This window comes from Rissa tridactyla, chromosome 9 (genome assembly GCF_028500815.1).
Source record: "Rissa tridactyla isolate bRisTri1 chromosome 9, bRisTri1.patW.cur.20221130, whole genome shotgun sequence".
NCBI classification, from domain to species: domain Eukaryota; kingdom Metazoa; phylum Chordata; class Aves; order Charadriiformes; family Laridae; genus Rissa; species Rissa tridactyla.
This window is the reverse complement of record NC_071474.1, coordinates 43,293,198-43,311,466: the sequence shown is the minus strand read 5'-3', so window position 1 is coordinate 43,311,466 and position 18,269 is coordinate 43,293,198. Positions and strand designations below refer to the sequence as shown.

The following is an 18,269-nucleotide window of genomic DNA, read 5'->3' as shown; positions in this document are numbered from 1 at the left end:
AGATTCTATGTTCCCTGTACGAGATATTCTGCTCCTTCATGGAAGTGATCTCCACTTTGTGTTTTTAAGCTCAGTAAAGTGATAAAACCAAAGGAATGAACCTATGTGCAGTTCCAGGAGGTAGGTTTGGGTAAAGTCCTTATCAGGAGAAGAGCTATCTTATTCAGAACGCCCCGTTCCTATTAAAAAAAAAAAACAAACAAAGAAGCAAAGCTTTTATAACAACTTCCTAGGCCCTATTTTTCTTCTTTTATATTAAGTAATCATTCCTGAAGAAAAGAGAAATCACGTTCAGATTTTTCCCTCTCTTTTCTGTACTCCTTTCCATGAGAGCATCATTCCCAAGTCACCCCTTCCAAGGAGCACGCTTAGTTCTACGTTATGCTCTTCTTCGTCTTATAGAAGTGATGGAAAACATCAAGACTGAGTCTGTCTCCAGAGTCCATCCACCAAAGCATAAAGTTCCCTTGAACTTTTTTCTCCTTTTTAAATTTCCTGGGGACTTAGGCAGAGCTGAAAGAGCTCACTACCAAAGAATCAGGCGTGTGTCAGGTCCTATCAGGCTCTACTTTCCAAACCAAGATGAGAGATTAGAAGTCCCTTGGAGTATCTCAGGGAAAAGGTCTACACCTCCTCCTCCATGCTTTGTAACCAGCTGCTCTCCTCCGCAGCTTTACCTGCCTCTCCTCCATCATCATAATTACAGTCTCTGTCCGCATCAAGATGCGCAGGAGCAGCTTTCCATCGCAGTGAGTAATGGCTGTGGGAGGGCCGGGAACGAGATCACCAGGCGGATGTGAGCTGGGAAGGAGGGACTTCCCCGCTCCCGAGATGAAAGGAACCACCGCAGAAGAGCAGGCTCTCCCCACGCTTCCCAAGGAGACGGGGTTTCTCTCTCTCACGTTTCCGAGTGCATTTAGCACCAGAACAGCATGCTAAAACACATTCGCTATGCATTTGTAAAATACATGGGACTAAAGCATGCGAAGGGGAAATAATTTATTATTCCTTAAATGTCTTCCTAATTTTAAATTCATTTTGTCAAATCACATTGCGGAGAATACCTTCCTCTTTTCAATACCTCATATTTCTTCTTCACAGTTCATTATACACGCTCCCTTAATCAAATATGCTCCACCTTGGAAGTAATTATCAGATACTCCCCAAGGGCTAAGATTGCTGAATATATTATAGGTCTCCGCTGCAGTAGGAAAGCAAGCGAGATAGAGAGAGAACCCAGATGAGATTTGTATTCTTGGCTACAATGCCATCAAGTGAACTTCTAACCCTGGAAGGAGCGATCTTTCCAACGCAACACGGGGTTGCGTGATGGGGCTGGCACCTCAATGAAACACAGAGATTTGATTCTCCCCCAACTCCTCCGCTTGCTAGCACCGGCCTGTTGGTGGGGCAGCTGAAGAGACGTTCTTGGCCACGTAAGTACAGAAAACCCTCCCAGCTCCGGAGGCGCCACGAGAGCCACAGGACACCGCTCTTGCCTGACCCAGCTGGTGAGAGCAGTGCCTGCTCCCGGAGTGGGCTCACTCCAAAGCCAGGGCTGCCCACCGCCGGCCTGGGCTATGCCAGCACCAGGTCACCTCTGGGACTGGATGCGCAGGAGGGTCTCAGTCCTGAATGCGTGACTGTCCTCATGTGGCACCCTGGGAATATCGAGCAACCATCAACAGCCAACTCTTCTCTGTGCGCCTGGGCGCGTGTGGGATACGAGCTGCAAGAAACACTGTTGGGAAAGCTCACTATTAATTATGCTCCACAGTCCTGTTTTAATTAGAAGACAAACTGTTGTGGGAATACAAGCCTAAATTCAGACCTCAGGCCTTTTCATTAATAATTTTCCCTGAACATGTCAAAATATTGCAATCAGTTCACTCTTCTTTTTCGCCTCCCTTCTGGTTCAAGCACTAAGGACAGTTTGATGGCGAACCGTTCTCTTCTGTCCCTGCCACCAAAACAGGCCAGATTCTGGCATCCTCCTCTCTTCCAGGGAGCACCCTCCTTCCTCCATGCACAGTCAGGTCAAGGAAAGCTGGCTACGGTGAAGGTGTTTGTCAAGGCATGTAGGAGGTGTAGCATGCTACGTACAAGTCTTGGTCCCACGGGCAGACCTCCCCATTTCATTAGATTGCACTTGCAGGAAAGAAAAAGACACTAAAGCCTGCAGCGTGCTTGAGCAGTGCAAAGGTATTGACCCTCCAAGGTTGCATTTGCCGTTATCAATTCGTTTCTAAAAGCCCAGATGCACCTGAGAAACAACCCGTCTACCAGCCACACTGAGCTCCCCACGGCCTTTGAGAAGATGATGAGGCACACTCGTGCCCGGGCAGGCAGCTGGGATGCTTGCTCATGTTCTTGGCATTTAGGAAAATCCTGCTTTTGCCCAGATTGTCCAGGGATGAGGGTGGGAAACGTCCGCCGCGGCTGCTGGAGAAGCCATCCCTCCCCATGAGGCGACCAGCCAGTAGCACCTACCATATCCGTGTCCGAGACAGGGCCGAAACTCGTCACGTAAATGTCTGTCTTGACTTCAGTTACGCTATCTGGGACAAAAAAAAAAAAAAAAGGAAAAAAAGCAATTAGAGAACAAAATTTGCTTGTACAGGGAAGGGTTGGGCTTTTGTTACGTGGTGGTTTTTCCTGCCTCCCTGGCGAGCCCTCGGCAAGCCGGCATCATGCTCACTGCTGTGCCCTGAACAACGGCCGATTTTATCACTCATAATTGGGCAAATTCATCTCTGATGTAGCTCCGCTGCTTTCCATGCTTACACCAAGGATGGATATGTCCCGCGCAGCCAGACAATGCGTATTTACAAAACGTATGCGGCTACACAATACATAACGTGGTACAGATCCACATGTTTTCAATACAGAGGTAAGCCCTGATGCTTTGAAACTCCTTTTAATCTGAAATCCCTTTGTGTTTCCCAGCCTGATAAACAGCCTAGCGATGTTCCGCCAGTTTTAGGAAACCCTGGGTTTGTTACAGCTTCAGGCTTATCCGTATGTAAAAAGAATCAATATTCTGATTGCCTTTTACTGCCACGGTGTTTGCTATTCTCTTAAGTGCCTGGCTCCTGGCGAGCGGCTGCTCTTGCAAAGGTGCTGCTCACCGGCATCACACGCTCCCCCGCATCCCAGGCTGTGCCGCCCTCATGGATGCTGAAGAGCAGCCTCCCTGCCCCGGCAAAACCACAGAGCCCCAGTTCCTGCCCCGAGCGCTAAAACCCAGGGGCAATCTTAATCACTTGCCTTCAGGTAAAGATAAACTGAAGTGCTTTGCAGAAGGCAGCCACCAGCAGGTATTATTCCTGCCGAGCAGCACATACAATTCTCACGCTTGACTTCGCTACCGTTTCGGCATGTTTCCCAATTGAAATCTCCGCTGCTGTCTCATTTTGCAGGGAAACCAAGGCACGGCGATTTGCCAGACTGACGGTCCTACGCGCTGCCCACTGGCTCGTACTGAAAAAATGACGGATGGGGTGCCTTGAGTTTAGCACTATGTTACCATATATCCTCGCTAATTTAGGGATAGATCATGCCATTGTGCTCCTTCTGTATGGCATGGGCTGGCTCAGAGCTTCTCTTCCAACGAAAGAACCAATTTAGATCCCCAGAGTTCATTCTTTATGCGTAGTACCCCATTTTGGCCAGCGCAGCAGCTTTGCAAGTAGCCTGGATGGCCCGTTGCTCAATTCAGTTATGGAAATCCTTCTGTCCCCTGACAGTTATTTTGCAGTACTACGAGGCTTAGTTTTGTGCTTCAAAGTTTTGCATCCAAAAAATAAGGTAATTCATTCTGGCAGGGTTTTCTCCTTAATGGCTAAAATATACGTATACATGTCTTTAGTTATTATGGCTGGAAAGCTTCTGATGCAGCCTGTGGCTGATATTATTGTGCTATATAAGTAACCCTTGATCTTGCCTTGATGCGATAAAAAGAAGGTTAAAGAGAAATATGTATGTGGTACACTTTCTGAAACGCCCAGAAGCCAACAAGACAGGATCCTGAACAAAATGAGTTACTTCTGTAAGATTTAAACACTCGGGGTATTTTCTCTGTCTCCTTCCAAACAAGCCTCCAGATGAGATGCACAGCCGAGAACACTCGGTGAAGCGAGGCGCCTTCCGCTAACACACGCGGCGAGAAACAGCTAATTATGTTTTAGAGAAAACACAAGCTCTCTCTCCCCTCCCCTCCTCGGCATTCAGTTTGCCGAAGATAAATAATTTACAGCTGTGGTTATCAAACGAGGAATCCACGGCCACCCAGGGCCAGTGAAACCAGTCCTTGTGAGGCGCAGAATGAATTGTCCCTTGCACCCGAGGCGGCAGAGGGACAGGGGTCCATGAAAGGACCCATGCCTTACAACGTGATCCTCGGGGGCCAAGCAGGAGGGAAGGGATTCGGGAACTGATGAGGAGGTAAAAAAGCAGAACTAGGTTTGGACACCGTTCGATATGATCCTGCTCTTTACATGAGCCTTTATGTCCCTGTCATGCTGCGACCTGGCTGTCACAGAGCTCCAGAGACCCCTTCCCACCCCTTCAATCTACTGGCAAATCCAATCAAAGATAATGGCATTAAGAAGTACCATTATTTTTTTAATATTAATAATTAATTACATCCCGGGTCTGAAGAGGATCCCCCATTTCCAGATGTTCCCCCAGGGCCAGGCCATGTGAACCCACCGAACTCAGTGGGTCCCCTTTGTGCCTGCAAGGCAGCACCTGGTGCAGGGACAAGGTGGGGGGGGCTGGCTCGGTCACTGGCTTATTGATGTCCCCCAGCACTCAGAAAAATGCCGTTTTCATGGCAAAAGCCAGACTGAACTTTCCCTGTTAATATGTGCTCCTAAGGGCAGGATTTGGCTGGGATCCGGAAGGATTTCTGAAATTAAATCATTGCTACGCAAGCAGGGATTTCAGCAGAGCTGGGAAATCCAGAGATAAGTAAAAGACCAGCAGAACGGAGCGAGTTCCGGCCTCGGAGATTTGCTTCCTTCGTGATCCTCCAGCCCAGGAGCACCCGCACTGCTCGCAGCCCTGCCTGAGCTCCTTTGCTCTGTGATGGTGAGACCTTCTCCTCCAGGGAAACCAGGAGCTGCTGAGGCAGCCTCCCCCCTCCTCACCCTCACACCTACCCACCCCGAGCCCAAACAAGAAGAAACCGCAGCTACTTTTGCAGCAAGAGAAAGCTGAGGGAGGAGCATCTCCTGCCTCCGCTCAGAGACACGGCAGGGAAATCCTTACCTCCTTCTCAACCCGCAGACGCGCTTCGCACCGCAGCTTGGCTGCCTGGCCCAGTTCTCATACAGATTTAATAATTAAGGACTGTACTGTAGAGGGTTAGGCACTTCCCCCAGACCTGTTGCACAACATTAAATGGCATTTTTCCCTTTCCTAGCATCATCCTTCCCTGTGACTCAAAGTTGTTGTTTTTTTTTTACGTGTACAAGTGAGTTGAGCCTTTGAGCCTGCCGGGGTGGCAGGAGGATGCTGCCAGTCCTGTTTTATGGTCGGGGAAACAAAAAAACGGAGAGACTTGGTTCAGGTAGGAAGCTGGAGCGAAGCAAGGACCAGAGCCCAGCTGGGGGAACGGCACTGGTGGCCAGCGGAGGGCTCAGGGCTCGGTACTGCTCTTGGGATGCTGCACAAGCACCTCTGTGCCCCAAGCTGCTGCCACCCAGGGACCCAGAAAGCAAAAAAAAAGACCCCAAAGCAGTCACAAAACTAGAAGAGCAAAAGACTTTCAGGTTCAACGTTTGAACACGGGCAGAATTTTGAGACCCAAGTGGCATGCCATGTTCCCAAGCCATTTGTTCGAGGCCGATTCCCTCGTCTGGGGGCCTTTCCCGTTTATAGGCTCAGCTGATTCACAAGGTTCAGCACAACTGTGTTTCCAAAACCATCTGGAGGCAGGCGCGTGAGCAGGAACAAGGTGCTGCAGGTCGATCAGAGCTGCCCCTTCTCCCCCCAGGGTACAAAGCCCCGTCCCTGCCTGCCCACCAATGCTGCCTTGCTCCTGCCCACAGAAACCCCCCACAGCTGGGCACATCTGCAACGCAAATGTAAAACAAAAGCTGTAACATCCCTTCCCACGGCGTTACCATGGCACTCCCCACACCTGCCTGCTCTTGAAAAGCTACCCCTCTCCTTCTCCAAGAATTTGCTGCACCAGATCCAGCTGCTTGCGCAGGCAACGAACGTCCCTATTAGCTCTGTGCGGAGGGGCAGATCCTGCCCCCCACCCCCCCGAGCCCCACTCCGCCAGGGTCGGGTGCTTCCCTTGTGCGTGCAGAAGGTGTAAAGCAGCAGCGGCTGCTGCTGAGGTGCTTCAGGGTTTCCATTTCACCTGCCCTCCCTTGTCCCCCACCCTGAGTCCCCACGTCCCACCTTCCTGGCCCTGGCTCGAGGCAGGCACCCCCTCCCGTCCCTTCCCGCAATCTCCCTTTTAAGTGCTCGTGACTCCCTGGGTCTGTGAGGAGATAGCTATTATTTACAAAATGACGGGGAGCTATTTTTACTTGCTTCTTGGAAGCACTAGGAGCAGTAGCAGAGCTAGAATACAAATTACGCTGCCTCGCTGCCTCCCCCCTCGCCGGCTGCAGACTGTAGGGCTGCCTCTACCAGCGATTATGGGAGGCGGGGGGCGCGGGGGGGGGGTTGAGGAGGCTCTTATTAAACATCCCACTGCACTCATCAAGCCCTGTTTATTTAAGAATCTCAGCCGTAATATAATCCACTCGGCCGGTTGTGTTTCAGCTCTTCAGGTTTTGGGGATGCGCGGAACAGAGTCACGTTTCCCAGGCAGAGGTTCCCAGGGGCTATGCCGCAAGCTACCAGAAATGATGTGCCTGGATCCGAGCGTTGGGGGCTCCCAAACGACGTGCGCTATTAAAACAGGAGCGAAGCCACTGCGGCTCCGTGCAGGGGATTCCTGGCAGCTGCGCTGACGTCAGGGAGGCTGCACAGCCTTATCTCGGAGAGGAGCTGGATGCGCGAGGGGATGGGGACCTCCGCGAGGCTGTGCTCCTCGTGGCAGTGCTCCAGCTCTGTCCCAGGGCTGTGCTGGCACCTATGGGGGCTCGGAGGCGACAAGCCTTGTCTGTACCGGTCTTTCTGTGCGTGATGGCATGGCTGAGATCAGAAAGGAGGATGCTGCAGACTCTTCTGCACCCAAGGGTACAATCCCTCAATCTGCTCCAGGCCAGCTCCTGGAGGTAGATGTTTCTGCACTGGGCTCCCTAAGAACTGCTCTGGACTCCAGGCAGCCCACTATCCCATCTCCAATCGCGGTCACAATCTAAAAAGTGCAGTAACACCCTCCTAGACTGCAATCCCATCTACGCTCAGCTCAGGGGTTTCTCAGTTTCATGAGGTCCCCTTATTCAGCGATCCTCATCCAAGGACCTGTCCAGTGTCCTCTCAAATATACAAAATCCTTTGGGAAGGACTCCCATCAGCCTGCGGTGAGGGCAGCATCTCCGTGAAGAGAGAGGGGATGCTGCGTAGCTCTTTCCCACATCACGTAACCCGAAGCGAGCACACTGGAGAGGATGGTGCTTTCCAGCTAAGCCAGCATCCCCAGGAAGGGAAACACAAGAAGTTGGTTTGTACTAACAACCTCCATCTCATGCCTTTTCCCAAATCCTTGCCATGCTAATTAATAAGCAGCAGAAGGTAATTTTTGCAGCTGCACACAGAAGCTTTTTGTGTGCTTCGCTTCTTCGGTTTTTTCAGCCTCTCACTGGGGGGGATTTAATCTTCCTTCCAATTTTAGCGTCATGGAAAGAGGCTTCCACGACCTTTGCTACAAGCCCCATGAGCACACCGGAGCTGAGCCGTACCACAACCCCGGGCAGCGCTTGCCTTCGGAGGTGGCACAGTGCAGCCCCTAGCCAGAAACCCCGCTGCGGGTCCCTCCTCTCCCCCCGACAGCTTCAGTCCTACCACACCAGGGCCGCTGCCTTTGCCAGTTCCTACCTTGGTTTTTCAGATGGCCTTTTTACCAGCGGTGCTGCCTTGTTTTGGGAAGCAGGGGCTGAGTTGTGTCTCCTTTCAGTAAGAAGAGAGGCACTGAGGAAGGAAGGGCACGTCTCTGGATGGCGTGGCAGGGGGTACCCTCTCTGTGCCTTTGCCCTTGGGACTGCCATGCCAGTACTGGGAGAGGACAGGGAGGCACAAGCAGAGGGGTCACTGCCCGAGGGGAGAGGGTGACCTTGCATCTCCCCACAGCTGCCCTTGCAAGAGCTGCAGAAATGGAGACATGACATCTCCTACACCACCAGCCACGCACAAGGAAGCCCTGATGTAGCCTTTGCTGCTGCTCTCCTGCTGCGGGGCCAGCAAGACTCTCCCACACACATTAGAGATGCTTTTCTTGCTTTTTTTGCTAAGGGAGCACAGAAGGAAACATTTCAGCAAACATCACTGCAGTGCTGTTAATGCCTCCTAGGCTTGTCCAGCCCAGCCAGGGGATAAAGCTGACTCCAAGGACATAGACTGACAGAGCTCCTGCCACCCAAAAGCCACAAAGAAGCATGAGCTATTGCTAGTGTCAGGACCACAAAGATCCCTACTGCACCTGGGATGCTTTCAGAGCAAGTGCCCTGGGAGCAGAGGCTGTGCATGGATCAGGAGGGGAAGGATGGGGAACAGAGACAGCAAAAAAATGAGCAGGTACTGGCATTCCCTCCAGCGTCTGCGAAAGGGAGAGCAGAGCCGGAGCGCAGAGAGACCTGGGCAGCTCTCAGCATCACCCCTTCTCTTGCTTCAATTGGTTTTGACTCGGGGATCTTAGACAACACATAGAGAGGTCACACTCAACCTCTTCAAAATCCCAGTCCCAAAGTCAAAATACATATTTTCAGATGTTGTTTGGCTGTTTCAGTCCCTCAGCATCCTTGAATACAAAATTACTTCTTCAGAAGCAAAAGCCAAGGCTCGTATCGCAGACATTCACCCAGGTTTGACAGGTTCAGCCTCGGCATCTTTCCCAAAAGTGGACGGCAGAGTATACAGAAGAAGAATAACCCAGAACATACCTAGGGTGTTTTGGTCCTGTCAACAGCCTTCCTTACATAGGAATGAATTGTAACCACCTCCATAAATAGAATTATATAAAATTGAAACAGTTGAAATCAGTAAAAAGCAAAGGCTTTTGGTAGCACACCACCACCCAGCCTACAGAAGTCAATGCTGAATGGCGGCGATCATGGCCAAGAGTGTCACCAGGAGGGCTGGCAGCTGGCCCAATCCTTTGCAGGCCAGACAGAGCTAACAGCGGCGACAGGTTTATTTCCCCAAACTACCTAAAATACCAACATGCCTCCAGGAAAACTCACTTGGGCAGAAGCATCAAGACACAAACAGAGACCCCTTAGCCCCATTTTGTCCATGGGGGGAGGGTAACCCCAGAGATAGGTCAGCCCCCCCGGACCCGACACCCTCTGATGGCATCTGCCTCTCTCTAATGAATGTAGAGATGAGGATGACCAGGGTTCCATGGATGAAGGCTGGCCTTAGCCTCATGCTCCCACCTTGGACAACATGGTTAAAGATGATGGGACGCTCATCCACTGAAAAGTGGGGTCAGCCGAGGACTGAGCACTGGGAAATTTATAGTCCGCATAACAAACCACACAGCAAGGAAAGAAACAATATAAATGTCTGAATCAAATGTCTTATCTCAGAAAAAGCCGGGGTGAGTAAACGCCTGCAGGGGATTGCCAAAGAGACCTTTGGATCAGATCCGTATCTAGCTCTGCCTACGTGCCAGGAACTATTTGTCTAACGCAGTTTTGCTCGGCTATTTGCTTGCTTACAGAAGTGGTCACCCTGTCTCCCTGGTAAAGCTGCAGTAACTCCGTCTGTGTAACAGATCTGACCCCCTCAGTTACACTCCCCGTGAATTCTGCAGAGGTATGATCAAAAAGGCAGCGCATTTATACAGGAAACAAGGCTATCTGCTGCTCTCCACGAAACCATCAAGCCTGTCCCTCCCATCCTGGGGTGCCGACGCATCTTTTCACAGGGGTTGGCTTATCAGTCACCGCTGCTGCTTGAACGCCCTGGGACTGCCAGCGTTTACTGTACAGCCAGTTCCCAAGGAGCTGCTCTGTGAGCCGCGGTGATGAATCACTACCTTCTCTCTGGTGTGATGGCACATCAGTGTCTACAATTGCATGTCCTCCAGCCAGACCAGAGAGAAGTCATCAAATCTGTAAACACAGATAGGCGTGTGGTATCACCTCCAGCTGCGCACTCTCTCTCTCTCTCTCTCTCCTTTCTCCCCCCAACTTGGATATTTCAGCATAGGGGGAAGCAAGAAGTTCAAAAGAATTTCAGGGGCTCTCTCAAGAGACAGCCAACAACAAAACCACTTGCACACGATGAGAGAGATCAGCGTGGTCTACAATTACACATGCTTAGTTTTTCAGCCCAGATGAAGTGAGACGATGCCCGTCAAATCCCTCAAAGAGGCAGCCTGCTGCCCTGGCTCTCTTTCTTAGCAGGGCCAGGGGAGAGCTGATGCAACGAAGAGATTTATTCCCTGTCTCCCACAGCATACCGCATATGCGGCTTTCTAACACGGCTGCATCCAGAGTCCTCTGCAGGAACAAGACGCAGGACCACGAAGCGACCCAGTTGCCACTTGAGCATGGCTTAGTCTAGGATTTATGGCACACCGTAATGCCTAGATGGATATCTAATTCCCAGGTGATCCCTAGCGCACAAAATCCTTGGGTTAGGTAGGGAAGATCAGCTCAGTTCTTGGAACAGAAATCCTTAAGCAGCCTCCAAATGCGCTGTGCACGGGCTCGTGGCTCTGACCCAGGTCTAAGCTCTCTCCACGCCTACATAACACCTTGGCTCCGGAGTCTGGATCAAGGCATAACTCTGCTGAAAGCAGAGGAGTCAGGCACACCTTGTTCCTCCTTGCTTCCAAGCGAGCAGGGAGCCAGCGTCCCAGCACAGCGCTGAAAGGCACACGGGGCATCTGCTTGTCCCTCTTTGGGTGAGAAACTGCACTCCCTCCTTAGCATTTCCACGTGAGTAACAGCACAGGGTAGCCCAGTTTTCTGGTCTGCACTCCCTGCGCAGAGCATGCTACGCCGTCCCTTTATCTCAACACGTAATGGAAAAGGGGTCTCTAGGCATTCCTGGCATGGTGGGTAAGTCCACGTGTTGCTGCAGAAGGTGCTATAGGGGTTTCACACCCTCCCGTGCTGGACAAAGGCGCTTTCCTCACATTTACCAAGAGTGGGGGATACAGGTTAGAGCTCTATCCAGACATAAGGGCCCAGGAGAGATGCTGCTCTACCAGTAGCGGAGCCAACAAACCCTGCTTTCCCTGCAGATCAGCTTCTCCTGCCTGTTTCTCTGATGCCTGACACCAGTTGATCCCATCCAGTAACCTCTCTCTAGTTTGGGTCTTCTTCCACTCAGCCGCATAATTCCACAAATCTTGCAGGGACTTAAAATCTCGGAGATATCTACCTTTCTGTCAGGTTTTGTTCAGATCAGCCAACAGGCTCAAAAGCTTTTAGAAGACAAAAGGCAGAAAGAAAGATGTGATAAGCCTTACCCCGTCAGGAGCCCAGGCAAAAAGCTACCGCAAGACTCAACAGAACTATGCATTTGGCTCGTGTGGTTTAATTTAGCTTTCCCTCATTGCCCCATGCAGGCATGCGCACACACGTATTCTTATTACTGCATTATAGACATCCAGAGGTTAGAATCAGGACAGGGTGCAAGTTACTGATAAAAATAAAGTCCAGGAATAGGAGAGAGTGTCAGAAACAGCGACTGCTGGAGGATGTGCAGTCATGGAGGCTTTACACACACCCCTCATTCTCACACATACAGACTACAAACAGAGACTACAAATTAGTTGAGCTATTTTTGCTGCAGACAGAAAAGACGGAATGAACAAAGCTACTGTAGTTACTATTTTAAGGACTCAGGACACCCTCAGATGCTACGAAGACAGAGGAGGAATATGTATGTATGAGCATGCTTGTAGAGGTTCTACAGTGCCTTGAGACCCTGTGGTAATGGAAGAGAGATGCTACATAAACATGTTTGTTATATATTATAAATACAATGAGAAAATGTGTGACTATAAATTAGCATGCATAATTTAACTTGTTCAGTATTAAAGCCTGTCCTTGATGGCTAAGCCAGAGGCACTCGGGGAAGGGAATCCCTGACGGTCCCAGTGGATGGGGGAAGAGCAGCCAGGCAACGCCATGTTGCCGGCTAGGACACGCAGCTGTGGCCCTAATGAAACCAAAGCCAGGAGAATTTTGCCGACTGCAGTCCTGCAGGGTGCCTGCATGGCTGTAGGCACTGGAGGGAGCAATGAGATGAGGGTAAAAATGCCAGGCTGATACTTCAGCGTTAGGCAAACCTCCCCATGTTCCCCGTAAAACGCCTGTGTTCAGTTTTGGGCCTGCCTTCCTGACCTCGTCTTCACTTAATTTCCCTCTTTAGGGGTCAGTGACAATGTTGACCACATCAAGGGATCTTGGTGAACAGCACCCTCAGGGAATGGCTGCGGCAGGTCCCGTGCCCCAGCGCTGCGCCTGAAGTTGCACCTACACGGGGGAGACAAGGCACCAGAACAAAGCATCCACCGAGCTGCTGCCTTCGCCGTATCCCTTCACACGTGTATAACTCAGCTGGGAGAGTCAGGCATTAGAGCAGGCTTATCCAGGACCTGGGTGGACGTGGTGCACCTCTGAACCTGCTCCACCAGGGAGCTTGCAGACTGCCCTGGGCAGGTTACCGCTTACGCCCTTTCCTAAAAACACCGAACCTTTTGTTAACTCATTCTCAGCAAGTCTTTCTTCAACAGAAATCATCCTTTCCCAACAGGCCACTCACATGCTCGAAGAGGAGCTGCAAAAACTTCAGATCAGTGTCAGTAAAATCCTTAGCATTTTAAAGCAATTACGGAGCTCTGTAATTCATCAGACCTCAAGGCAGATCCCCAGGAAAAAGAAGATAAGCACAAGGGTGTAATACAAAACTGCTATTTCTAACCCGATAATCATTGATACATAGAAAATGACTGGCAAGCCAGAAAACAAGCGGGGGAATGGCAAGAAAAATCAAATGAGAGACGCCCTGGCTTTGCATCAATTTTGTGTCATTGCAGAGGGAGAAAGAATAAACACTCTATCAAGCGTGTGGGGTTTGCAGGCAGAGCTCTGAGCTCCAGCCCCACCATTGGTGCGAATCTGCGCTACAGCACCGAGCGTGCAATGCAGTTCTGCCGTGCCTCAGTTTCCCCATCTGCCTTCCCTGCCTCTGGCTATATCTTGTTCCAGGTTGCTCTGTGGGCTGAGGACTGCCAGATGGCATGATGGTCTGTAATGTGCAAAAAAGGGAAAAAAAGCAAAAGGAAGAGGCTCCTGGGGCTTGCCGTATATCTGAGGGGAAGAGTCCATTTAATTCTCGAGCCTGTCCCCTGAGGCCAGCACCAGGTACTGAGACAAAGATACAAGAAAACCGTAGCGGGGAGCAACACAGTAATTTGCACTCTGGTTCCCTTATCTCGTCCATTAGCTCCTGGCTGGCATTTCCTTCTGCGGGAGGACTTAATCAGCTCCTGCGACGGTGCGCCTCCAGTGACACTTCTGGCATCCTTCACCACCCCCAGGGCAACGCAGGCAAACGCTTTCCCTTCCTTGTGCTCCCCAACCTTGTCTTTGCCCGTGTGACCCCCCCGGGCTGTCCGCGGCGCCACGGACTCCACCGAGCTGCCCCTGCCCTGTCACGCAGGGGTCACCGGGCTGCCTGCTCGCCGCTCGTTTAATTTGTAGCGATGCCAATACGCGGTACAAATAAACGTATTTCATTCACAATGCCTTGCGCTGGGCAATTTAGCGTTTTCTCTGATGCCAGAGCCCTGTGTCGCAGCAGGGCAAGCTCTCCTCGCCGCCTGGGCTCACGTTCCCTCTGCCCACGCTGCTGCCAACGCACCAAGAAACGCACTGGAGAGCACGGAGCACAAGCCCACCTCTGCCAGGCGGAAATAAATCCTCCTGTGTTTGCCGTCCCAAACTTGCAAGGATAAACAGAGAGTCTCCGAAGCGCAACGCCGTGCCCCCTCCATCACATCCTCTCTCGCCCGGCTTCTCCCTGATTCCCAGGGAAAGTCCTCGGCTGGCAAATGGGGCTGGCAAACCCTGGGTGATCCACACACGGCAAGACAGGCTTATTTGTGCACTCGGGCTGTGGTTTTATCCCCAGGCGAGCAAAACCCTTCTAGAGAAAATACCACCCTGGCTCTCAATCTTCCCCTCCCCAGCGCTGTTCAGACACCAGCATTGTCTGTCCCATGGACAGGGAAGCTTTTTATCACACTCACTCTCAAAAATTCGGCAACAAATACCGAATTTTCAGTTCTGCCCACTACATAAATTACAATATGCTGCATAATACTCCGATACTCCCATCAGAGACAAGCAGAGGGCAGATACCTCCAGATGTAATTTTTAATTTCCTTTGCTAGGGATAATGTTTTCTTGTTTTAGCGACGTGCATTCAAAGCGTTCCAGTTCCCATGGCAACTCTCTGCTTCCACTGGGGATGCCATTTTTCATGCCATCCCTTCAGAATTAGACATCTCCTAGCAGAAGTTCTGAAGAAATGTCTCTCTTAAATATATATTTATTAGAGACAGTGCCTGCCAGCGTGCTTTATTGACACGTTTCTTAGGCGACTCACAGCCTACGGAGGAGAAAGCTGTCTCCAGAAATATGCTGGCTGCCAATCTGCCTTTTCTCAGCTTGTTTTCAACTAGAACTCTCCCCTCTTTTTCTGCCACGTACATATTAGCCAGCACCCTCTCCCTTTTTTTTTTTTTTTTTTCTTTTTTTTATTTTATTCCTTTCTGTTCCCCCCGCTCTCCCCTGTGCCCAGTCTCAGCCCAGCTCCCCAGTAACGCGAGCGCAGCAGGGGAATCAGCCCGGCGTACGCTGAAAATCTCTTCACCCGCTCACTGCCTGCAGACACGGGGGCTGCCCGGGGACCCCCTCCTCTCCCGCGGGCAGAGAGCCATCACCGGCCTCATTAGACGTTTGCTTATAGAGAAAAAAACAAAGTACTGCAAAATAGAGACCGCTACAAGAGCTTCTCAGCCTCGGCGGGCACAGCATCCGGAGCATCTGCACCATCTCTGCCCCCGGCAGCTCTCCCTGTGCCATCTCGCCGCGGCCCGCTGGGCTCCACGTGCCCTCCAGGAAGGGGGGAACATATGAGAGCGCTGATCCTGCTCCCCAGTGCAGCACGGGGCTCCCGCATTGGCTGGGGAAGGATTTGTGCCCCGGCGCCTTGGTTATCTGGTGCCACTTGGTCATCCCTCTCGCCGGGGTTCGCAGCGTTGAGGTACCTCTCTGGGCTCCGTGGGCGCGGAGCTGGGGGACGCCGAGATGGACCCACCGCCCTGCCTAACACACCGCCTTCCCTGCCGGGCCGAGACACGCCACCCGGCTCTGCTCCCGCGCGGTCCTCGCCTAACCATCGCACCCGAAAAACCCACGCCCCTGGCTCAGAACCCCCCTGCAGAAAACATGAGATGTGACATCCCACCCACAGCAGTTTCCAAAGATTTTTTTCGCAAGACCCACCCCCAGGAGAGTTTCTATTTCAGGCTGCGCAGGCAGCCCCCAGCCCCACTGCCCTCCAGGGATGGGGAGACCCCCCTCACCCCACAGGGATTACCAGGCTCCCTGGGGGCTCAGCAGGACCCCGGGTACCCCCACAACCCTCAACTTGCACCACGCTCAGCATCTCCCACCCCAGCTCCCGACAGCTCATCGGGAAGAGGCGGCGCCAGCCCTGGCAGGGGTCCCGACGGGGCACGGCACCGGCGGTCTCTAATAGAGCTGTAACGTTTACAGCTTCAAATTGCCTTCCTTCAGGAGACAAATCCAAGCAGGTAAATTGGTAGGAGCTGAGCGGATCCGGAGGCTGATGGAGCTAATCCCAGGCATGTTTAAACGCAAAGGCCCAGGGAGCCTCGCTCAAACCTGACATGAGCGCTGAAGCTTACTTCTGTGCTTAATTCTCAGGTGCAGCCGGCTCGGAGGGGTGTGAGAAACAGAGGAAAAGGCAGAGCGCCGGGAGCCAAAAGCCACACACCGGCTCCAAGGTCAGGACATCGGCCGCCAGCAAAACCACGCACCAGCCAAACAGCAGCAAAACAGCGGCTCCTCTTCACCCCATTGTGGAAACCACACGGATAAACATCTCTGTTGTACCTCAGAGAAGTTTAGAAACATTTTCTTAGCCCAGCCGCCAGCAGGGACACACGGGCTCAGGGGACACTTCTTGCTGACTCCAGACTTCGCGTTAATTGTACTTGTCCCACCAGCCATTAATCAAACGTCTTCCACTGGCATTTTTATTGAAAATCAATTTAATAAAGTAGGTGGGAGTCCACATGCTTCCATAACATCAGATAAATATTCATGGGGGCTTGTTCTGCTTTAGCTAAATGAGTTTTTCAAATTTAACCAGTGCAATTTCCTCGTTCCTTAATATATAGCTTGGCTTGCCCTTGCTCGGGAGCAGAGACGAGGTGGGACTCAGCCCTGTGCTCGCTCTATGGCACCCCAAGGAACAATCCTTTGCTATCAAGCCAACACCTTTCCGCCAGGATGTTGTCATCCGTACTCGGTAACATGGGTCTGCTGGGGTCAGCGTCTCCTGCTGCGAATCCCCAGGGCCAAGGCTGAATTGGGAAGGGACATTTGGGAGTTGAAAACTCATTTCCAAGCACTAAGACCGTGGCCACCATTTCTCCCTCCGCGGGTGTGCCATTTGATTTCCGCTTTTCCCTCCCTGTTTAAGCAGCTATTGTGCTCCAACAGCAAAAGCTAATGAAAGCCATTGGAAAACGCATTCCCCCGATGCTTATTGAAGGAGGTTAAAAGGCTTCCAGCTACCAAAATATACACCGCACCAGGGAAAGAACCGGAACACACCCCCACAAAGCTTCAAAATTTGTGGGGCGCATGAGTCCCAGGAAAAGAGGCGAGCTTGGTGCTCACCCCAAACCACCCTCCATCCACAGCCCCGGCTGTGAGCGTCTGCCCCGGGGAGGGCAGCTTCACCCCTCGCTTCCCAATCAGGCTCCTGACGGCACTCCTCCTCCCCAAAGGCAGTTATTAGAGTCCAGACAGAAGAAAGAAAGAAAAAAAAAAAATCTGACACGTTGATCAAATTTAGTAGAAAGGCAGGATTCAGACAGTCCTTATCAGTGAGAGATTTTACAGCGTCTAACAGCTTCTTTGTTAACTGGAGCAGTGAGGAGCTGCAGCTTCCAAAAAGCGGCAATGCAGGGCAATTCAACCACTGCCAGGACTCTTGTCATGTTATCCTAGTGATACCCTTCCCTTGAAAGGCAATGCTTTAGAAATCAAGCGCATCATCATTTCGCCTTTGTTATTAACGCAAACTGACTTGTTTTCATCGTTACAGCCTCGACCTAATTCCCCGCGCACACGCTCCCTACAGCGGCTCGGATCTCCGGACAGGATTTGCTTTCCCCGTGCTTTAATGACATGAAGGTTGTGACTAGCCCTGCAGACACGCACAGAGAGCCCCAGCCCGGGAGCAGGGTGCAAACAGCCCTCCCTGCCCCACGCGCCTCCGCGTTTCCCATGTCCCAGCTCCAGGGTGGAGGTGGCGTGAAGACGAATGGAGTCCGTGAAGCGCCACCACAACCATTTGCCCCTCATCCCCCGCAGCCACCGATGCGGCAGAGGTGGGCAATGGCTGCTTTCCGACGCCGTGAGATAGCCTAGTCGCTCAGTGCCTCCCAAAACACAGCGTCGGCCGCGGGGACGGTTCTCCCGCCAGCCTCTGAGCCTACGGATTTCTCCGATTCCCCCCCCCCCCCCGCCTTAAAACACTAGTCCTGCTTCTGAGAGATCACCCTTGCTGGAAACAAACTGCCTGTCAGCAAACAGCATTAAATACAGGGTATCGTATTCGAGAGATAATGGCATGCTTTTAGGTTTTTTTCCTCTCTTGGATGCAGGTCACACAACTAATGTCATCTCCAAACGCTGAAATCCTAGATGTGAAAAGGTAAAGCTTAATTGCCTTGAACAGCAAGTCTTGTATTGACTCCAACATAAGGCCCATAAATATTAATACTGCTATATTTAGCCCCTTTCAATTATACATACAAAATTAAACATCTTTCTGGGAACAAATCAGTTCGGATAGGG

General features: G+C 51.6%; 1 protein-coding gene across 1 annotated transcript in view; it reads right to left on the bottom strand.

The window, feature by feature from the left end:
• The window catches only part of GABRA3 (gamma-aminobutyric acid type A receptor subunit alpha3), a 61,307-nt gene that overhangs the window by 28,759 nt on the left and 14,279 nt on the right, over positions 1-18,269 (bottom strand). The window contains exon 3 of the mRNA XM_054214484.1: positions 2,491-2,558. Coding sequence (XP_054070459.1) covers positions 2,491-2,558 — 68 coding nt within the window. The remainder of the gene's footprint in view (positions 1-2,490; positions 2,559-18,269) is intronic.